The sequence below is a fragment of the Embiotoca jacksoni genome, unplaced genomic scaffold (genome assembly GCF_022577435.1).
Source record: "Embiotoca jacksoni isolate LCO1_2020_lvr unplaced genomic scaffold, fEmbJac1.0.p SCAF_30, whole genome shotgun sequence".
Classification (NCBI taxonomy): Eukaryota; Metazoa; Chordata; class Actinopteri; family Embiotocidae; genus Embiotoca; species Embiotoca jacksoni.
The window spans coordinates 4,918,621-4,926,634 of record NW_027185382.1 but is presented as its reverse complement, the minus strand read 5'-3'; the positions used below and the strand labels follow the sequence as shown (position 1 = coordinate 4,926,634).

Sequence of the window (8,014 nt, the reverse complement as noted above, 5' to 3'; positions counted from 1 at the left end):
AGTTCCTTCCCTCACTGCATCGCGATGTGGCTCAGAAACCCGTCTCATCCTGCCAAAACACTGTCAGGACACTTGGCAGAGCAGCACATCTGACTCCTCGTGGCGTTTTATTAAAACTGAGGAGGTGAAATTAAATTACTGCAGCCTCTCCTTCAGAAAGAAACCTTCCACATCCACCAGTATCTGTGGATTTACTCAGCAACAGAGGGAGGCAACACAAAAACTTTGAAAACTGAAGGATTTTCATTTATTTTATTATTTTCTAAACAATTTCATGAGAATGAAAATGAGTACTTGTGTAATACGTCTTTCCTTAATTGGAATAATCAAAGCATGTTGATGTGAATAGCGAATAGCATCATCCACAGTAAAAAATCACAAGTTTAAACACCAATTGTCATTTTTATCCCAAACAACGCAGCATTTCGATGTGTCAGATGTTTAAAAATAATGCTGTGTTGTGTTGAAAATGACGTGTATCATCCGTTTTTCCATCAGTGTGATTCTTCTGGGTCTAGTCGATGACCAGCGTGCTCCTCACAGTGGGGAACAACTCAAAGAAACCCTGCAGGAGGAAGCAGACAGGAAGTGGTTAAAAACACTTAAACAAAGTCAAGTAAAAGATATGTGGGAAAAAAAAAAAGTAGATCTGCTGAAAACACGTGATGAACAAATATGGATGAGAAATGTTTTTCTTTTGATATTCACACGACAGCTGGATGTTTCAAAAACAACATCTGATTAGTGGTGCAAATATCGGTTATTCACACATGAAAGAATTACTATCCAGGCTTTCCAGGGGCTGAGCGCCAAAAGCTTTATGTGTACCGACTCAAAATAGATTCAAAATGACCAGCAAGAGAGAAAACTAACAGAGACATAAAACAGTCACCAAAAGATATCAAGGACTACAAACACCGTGGCTGCTGCCAGTCTGCATGCTGCGTTTTGTTGAGACTGTCAGAAACGGTCATCAAACACCGTCTGCTCTCTGAATTTACTTTTGTTCCTATTTTATGGCACAGTTCAGAACTAGGCGTGTTTGTTTTGCTCACAGGTGTTACCTTAAAGAGGGTGGTGCTCTGCAGGACACTGGAGGTGCAGCACATCTCCCTGATGGAGTGCATGGAGAGCTGCGGAGCTCCGATGTCCACCACGGGGATGCCGAGACGGGCGGCCAGGATGGGTCCAATGGTGGTTCCACAGGGGCTGTCGTTACGGACCATCACATCCTGCAGGAGGACAGCAACGAATCAAAAGATCAAAAACACCCTCGCCGGTAACTGTAGTACGTTATTTCACCGGGTCACTCATTCACTGTGCAACAGTCAGTCAGTGGGCCCTCCAGTGGCCATTAAGAGGAACTGCAAACAGTGAACTGTGATTTCCTGAGGGACACTGGAGTGTTTCTCCGTCTTAAAAATAATGTAATGAGGGATTCAATATGCCACAAAATATAATAATAAGTGTCATGATTAAACATAGGTATTAAAAGTATGAATTGATTATAGGATTCAAAATATAATTTATGATGATATCTGACATTGTAAAGCAGATCTTTCTCATTTTGTTGAAGAAACAGAAAAGAAAATCTTCCCATTGCAAGTTAAGACTTTGAAGTAAAATAAAAACTAATTTTCACACAACAGACAAAACAGTTTATCACACAAGCTGCTGAACACACCAGCAGAAGAACCTGCACAGTCCTCGAAATGAAGATATGATTCAGGGTATCTGCAGGATAACATTTAAATATATTTTTTAAACTCGCAGAAAGCTCACCTACAAGTAAAAATTATATTTTAGTTTACTCATTCATTGAAGTCAGGTTGTATTGAAGGTTCTGCATCTTCTAAAGAAAAATAAAAAATGTCTTTTTTAGAGTGACGAGGGACCAAAGACTGTCTGACCTTGACGTCCAGCCGTAAATCTGCTGAACACCAACTCACACTGAACATTTAACAACGTATGACAGCTCAGATATAATGTTTAACTTGCTGCTGAAGCTCCTCCGGTGTCTCTGCTGTTATTAAACCACCACTGAGCTTAACACTCGAGGCAACCGTTCCCCCGTCGCTACCTTCTTATCTCCCTTCTTACATTCCAGATCATCTCATGTAAAATAAATTGGTTCTCCGGTGATATGGGAGCTGGTGATTCATACTCCATGATGTGTGTCCATCTCACGGTTTCTAATTGCTGCTGATAACCGATCCTTGTTTCAGTCACTGCGTCTTTATTTCACACGTGGATTCTTTCCTTTTCATCTGCGTGTCGTCTTGGATCGGCCCGGCTTGTTGCCAGGAGATCTGCACTCGCTGTCGAGTGACTCAAGACACAAAGAGAAATTAAAAAAGCTGCTGCGCCTCAGTGTGCAAACAGCTCATCTATCATCGCACACTGTACCTGCAGCGGCACGCCGACCTGGCCGGCGACCTCTCTAACGACGGAGGCGGTGACGGCCGTGGTGGCGCAGCGCTGGTTGCTGTTGAACTTGATCACCGGGCCCTGAAGGAAAAGTTACAATAAAAACATTCACACTCAGAATACGTGCGGTGTGACGGACTGTCTGTTGTTATACTACAGGTGAGTGGTTTAAATCTCCACCTTGTGGAAAGCTGGTCGGTGGTTCTCTTCATGCTTCTCCCTGAGAAGAAATTAATAAACCAACTTTAAATTGAATATAAAGACAGACATTTAAACGAGGAGACGGGCTGTATCCTCTCACCATGTTATGTACATTTATGTATTTTTTCAATCTTTGAAGCTCTCAGAAGCTCCATCACCTTGTGTGAGGGGTGATTTTTGTGTTTTATGGATAACATTTTAGTGCAAATTTCTGAATATAAAGACTAAATATTTGAACTGTCACATTAGAAAAATTAAATGTCAGTTATTTTTTTTGAGGTCTTATTTCAAACTTTCTTTGAAGGCTCTGACTGAGGGGCGACAGCGTTTAAAAAGTCAGACCTTTATCTGCTCGTCTGAGAGCTGGGATTCTGAGATTTATTAAGTCGATAATATTCAGGAGCAGAAGTGACTGTGAGCAGTGTGATTTCAGTAAAATGGAACGAGAGTTTCATTTTCTTTTGTGCTGCAGAAATTATGATGATTTATGAGCGATAATTTGCAGTGAAATGACTCGACAAATAAAGCAGGAACCTCGAGGATCAAATCCTGGAAAGGTTGTTTAGCTTAGATTAGTATTTATTCTGATTTGTGAATATATATATATATATTTCCAGTGATTTCTGATGTAGACAACGAGGGTCTGAAGATTTGATCGTTAAAGATGTTGTGCTTTCCTCATGTTTGGACTTTCTCTGCTCACGACACAACAATTCAAACTTTCCTTCACACATCAGACAAATGTTATGTGAATAAAAACGATGTTTTTGCTTCATCATTACATGAAACAATAACTTGCAGTTCCTGTTTGTTCCATGTGTTGTTGACACTGACTGGTAGTTCGGGTGCACGGCGTGAGCCATGTCGGCGCTGATCATGAAGGAGAGCGGCGCCGCCTGCTGGAAGGCGGTGAGGTTGGAGGAGGAGGCGGCGAGGCGGCTGAGGATGAGCTCCGTCAGGTTGGACTGAGCACCCTGAGCGCTCTCTGATCCCACCTACAGGAGACACCACACACAGGCGCTGACACTCATCGCACATTAAAATACACACAGCTCATATCATAAATATCACAACAGATTTAAACTTGAGCCTCACAAGTCTTCAGTCCAACTAACAAAACCTACAAATATTCAGTTTACAATGATATAACACGGAAAAGTAGCAATGAATACATGAATGATTAATGAGTAACTAGTTTTTTTTTTTATTTTATAATTTTATTTTCAAGTACATAAAGAAAATAGTTGTGTGCTGATTTAAGACATCCCAAACTGTCTTGTTTTCTTCTCTGGCAGCTTCTTGCTGTCATCAACACTCACCTCTTCATTGTCATACAGAGTGATCATGCGGACGTTGGGTTCTTTGGCCAGAGATTCTCCAGAGCAGGACTCTGTCAGTGCCTGAGCGAGAGCGACAGAAAGGGAGAAATGAGGCCTTCAAAAGTGGAGTACATGTCTGTAAATAAACTGAAAATGTAGAAATCACTTTCTGACAGCAGCTTGAGACAAAAGAGTCCAACTTTCTGAAGTTCACATGGAAGGTGGACGGACAGAATGAAACAAAAGACAAGAACATTAAGGAACGACTGGAGAGGAGGAAGAGAAATCATCAATTCCTTTACTCGTCAGAACCTCAGTGTTGCGGGAGCAACGATGAAATTCTTCCTGCGATGAAAGTGATGTTCAGAAGTGTGGGCGTTAAGTCTAACCTGCAGGGCGCAGTAGCAGCTGTGCAGGTTGTCCAGACGGCCAGAGTAAATGAACTCCTCGTACACACCTCCTAAAGCCTGCAGAGAGAGGAGGAGAAGATAACGGTGAGAAATATAAAACATGTCGAGTTATTTTTGTTTTCTTCCACTGGGGGATTGTTGAAACGTCTAAAAGAAGAAATATGAACACAGGAGTCAGGAAAACATCTGACTGTAGTCCTGGGATTCCTTATGAATCTAAATCTAATCACTGATAATGCAGGTAGATTAAGGTGCTTTATATTTTATCTTTCGTTTCCAACAGATCAAAATGTTTCTAAAATGAAACTTCACATTATAATAATTAGGAATTCAGCTGCGTTTAAGTCCAGTTTGTTTGACCTGTAAATGTCCAGCTGTTAGACTTCAGCCTTGTTAGAGAGGAAGACGGGGTTCAAATGGATTTTTACAGGTGACAGGAAGTCGGCGGTGTATTTGTCGACTCACCGCAGGCTGAGTATCAGCCAGACACAGCTCAAAGTCCAGCAGAGCTTCCGGCTCGACGCCCAGCTCCGAACACAGCACCTTCACCAGCGCCGGGTGGTGTTTCTCCGCCTGAGGAGGGAACGTAGTGCAACACAACATCTTTCAAACTCAAAGCAAAGCATCACGAAGAGAAGACGAGAAAGCACCAGACACCGTCACTCGTGTGTGTGACTGTGGGTTTTACCGTGTTGGCAGCACAGGAGGCGTCTCCCGAGGACGCAGAACCCGTCTCCAGCTCCTCCTGGACGACGGTGGCGATGATGGGCACACTGGGACAGAAACAGACAAATGATAAAATTGTTGTGTTTTAACTCTCATCACCTGCATCAGAACATGTCGGGTATAAAACGGACATGTGGTTCTCCTTGTTGGGGCCGAAGGAGTCGTTGATGTCCCGCTGCAGGTGGATGGCCAGGTGAGGGATCCTGAGCAGAGGCCTGGAGACGTGAAGCAGCCGGTTGACCAGCTTGCCACCACTCTGCAGGAAGAGGACATCACATTCACTTTCCTTCATTTCCTCAAGACTCAGCCAAACGTCTACCGGACAGAATTATGGGAAAAAGCCCTGACGGTACTAATAATCCTCCAGGTACCTTGACCATAACACGGCCGGCGATGGTTAGGTCACGGTCGAACCAGGTGTTCCAGATTCCTCCGCCGTAGCACTCCACCCCGACCTGCAGACAGCCCTGCTTCGTCCTCTTAGACCTCGGCTTCACCTGAGAGCACAAACACACAATAATCTCTCACAAAAGCAGCTACATGTCCTGATTTAACTCCCCTTAAATGTGACGTACACACAAACGTAACAAACGTATATTCTCTCTTTTATTTTGCACCACGGTTGTTTTAAAGCAGACTCTGCGTTTGCTTCGGCTTCTCGATAACATAAAAAATATGTGACTCTTGGCACCCGTGTAGCTTTACTCTGCCTCCTCACATTTCAGCTCATCTCGGTGCACTTCTATTGTCGTCTGGCTGCAGGGGAGTTCACATCTGTCGTGGTCTGACTGCTTATTAAGGATGCAAAAGAGCAAACGGCAGGCTGTGATTGACAGCTGGAATTGGGCAGGCGCTCACCCTGAGGCAGGGGCTGTCTGTGTGGGCTCCGATCATGGAGAAGCCATTTCCTGGCAGGTAGAGTCCGCCCACTGCGAAGGCGATGAGACTGGAGAAGTTCCTGGTCACGAAGTACTGCAGAGAGCAGAGAGGAAGTCAATTTATATTTTTACTTCTCGGTTTTACAACATGCCTGAAGAGGGTCTTAAAGTAGCCCGCTCATTGCTGCCAGCTGTCAGCTCCACACATCCAAACATGTCACGAACCCCGTTTCCCCTCTTTCCTCCCCTGGACTCCTGCAGAGGACCATTAACCTGACTCACCTTGCTGGCTGGCTTGATGTCCCACTGGTCCGCCTCCTTCAGCTCTATGAATCCGGCCTCCAGCAGACGCCGCCTGCATTCTTCAACCACTGCAGGGCAGGAAAGTCATGGGGAAACTATATTACTATACTATATAGCTCTGACAATATTTGTTGTCTTATTTTAGAGGCTGCTTTTGTTTTAGCTGTAAAGCTTCTGTTGTGAAGTAGAAGAAATATATATGTATTGTTGTATATCGCAGTTTGTAACAGATAAGCAGATTACAAAGTTTTTTTTGTAATTACTTTTATGATCTTTATTTGTTCAAAGCAGGCTTTAGGGGAGGTCAGAGGTCAGAGTGCAAAGGTAAACTATTATGAAATAAATATCTGTTCCATCTTAATCTTATCTCAAGCTCAAAGTCAGCTGTTAAATTGTCTCAATTTGGCATCTTGTTAATGCTGACGCATCCAAATCTCCTGATTACAGAGCGAGATCATTTCATGTCTAATCTCAAATCCTACAGACACTTATTATTAAATAAAATGACAAGGCAATTTATTTTTTACAAATTTCAAAAATGTGTATTTATTTGTAACTTTGGATTTAGGATGGTTGATCCCACAAGATAAAGATGTTCCCATGCTGTTGACACCAAACATGTCTTTACAAAAATATATCAGGGTGCATAATATGTAAAACAATGATGAGGGCAGATGTGAAAGACTTTAATTTAAAGAATAAAGCCCCAGTTTGTTTAATTACCGTGATATGGAGACACTCCTCTGTTCACAAACTGAAGGAACTCTTTGGCTGCTGACTGCACCGCTTCCTTGGAGCTCTTCATGATCAAAGTCTGCAGAAAACAAAAGGAAAACGTGTAAAAATAAAGCGCACAGCTCGTCACAAGGAATGAGACAGCAACGCTAGCAGCGGCGAGTTCCAACTTCGGACAGTACTTGACAGACTCCAGTTTTCGCTGATCTTAAAAAAAACCAAATAACACACCAGCTAAAGAATAAAAGTAATTATATTACAATAAATACTTTGGTGTTCAATCTGACTGTAAACACGAAACTGTCACGTAAGAATCCGGTCTTGTCCGATAAAGGAAGCACTGACAGTTAGCTAACCTTCGCTAGTTAATTTGGAATAGGACGAGCCGAGCTTTTCTTCTTCGCGGCTCCTCTGTCAAAACAACTCTGTGTGAGGGAGCAACACCTCCACACAACCCGGCCACAATGACGACTTTATGGCACTTACCTGCATTAATTGGACTTTCAAAGTCTGAACTCCAGCGCACAGAGACAGGAAAGACAGACAGGGACAGATCAGGTGACAGCAGCAGGAAAAGAAGCAGCGCCTGTTTTCAAACAGCGCAGCAGCGACACCCAGCGGTCAGGAGGTGCACTGACTTTTCTTACTTTTCACAGGACACACTTTCTCAGAAAATTGTTCCATTTACGTTGTTATTTTGACACTTTAAGCTCAGTAAATGTCTTTTAAAGTAAGTTAAAGCCTCATATGCCACATACATCCCATCATTATAAATGTCCCTTAATGTAACTACATATGATTACATATAAATATGTACATCAAGAAAAGAAAAAAGAAAACCCACAATATTTCACACGTGTGTTTTTGCAAAGGTGTAGTGCTGCAGTTTTAGCATCTTGTTAGAGGCAGGATTGAATTACTTTTGTATCATAAAAGCAGTAGTATCCAGAGAGATGTGTTTTAAACCAGAAATTATTCTGTCATTGAGAAGAGCTTCAACTAAAGGCCCATATGC

At 42.7% G+C, this 8,014-nt stretch overlaps 1 protein-coding gene across 1 annotated transcript; it reads right to left on the bottom strand.

Moving 5' to 3' along the window:
- Positions 1-237: 237 nt before the first annotated feature.
- Positions 238-7,563, bottom strand: dnpep (aspartyl aminopeptidase). Its single transcript, XM_069164113.1, has 15 exons — positions 7,486-7,563; positions 6,988-7,078; positions 6,244-6,332; positions 5,942-6,055; positions 5,455-5,580; positions 5,215-5,339; positions 5,046-5,130; positions 4,823-4,930; positions 4,337-4,414; positions 3,948-4,028; positions 3,463-3,623; positions 2,608-2,647; positions 2,407-2,508; positions 1,065-1,232; positions 238-565 (listed from the first exon to the last, which is right to left on the bottom strand). Exons 1-15 carry the CDS (start codon positions 7,489-7,491, stop codon positions 515-517), a joined length of 1,425 nt encoding a protein of 474 aa, XP_069020214.1. The 5' UTR covers positions 7,492-7,563; the 3' UTR covers positions 238-514.
- Between the last annotated feature and the right edge of the window lie 451 nt (positions 7,564-8,014).

Coding starts and splice junctions, on each gene's coding strand:
- dnpep (XM_069164113.1), bottom strand. Junction 2,648..3,462: donor GCCGTGCACCCGAACTACCA/GTCAGTGTCAAC, acceptor ATTTCTTCTCAG/GGAGAAGCATGAAGAGAACC. Junction 2,509..2,607: donor ACCGACCAGCTTTCCACAAG/GTGGAGATTTAA, acceptor CTTTTCCTTCAG/GGCCCGGTGATCAAGTTCAA.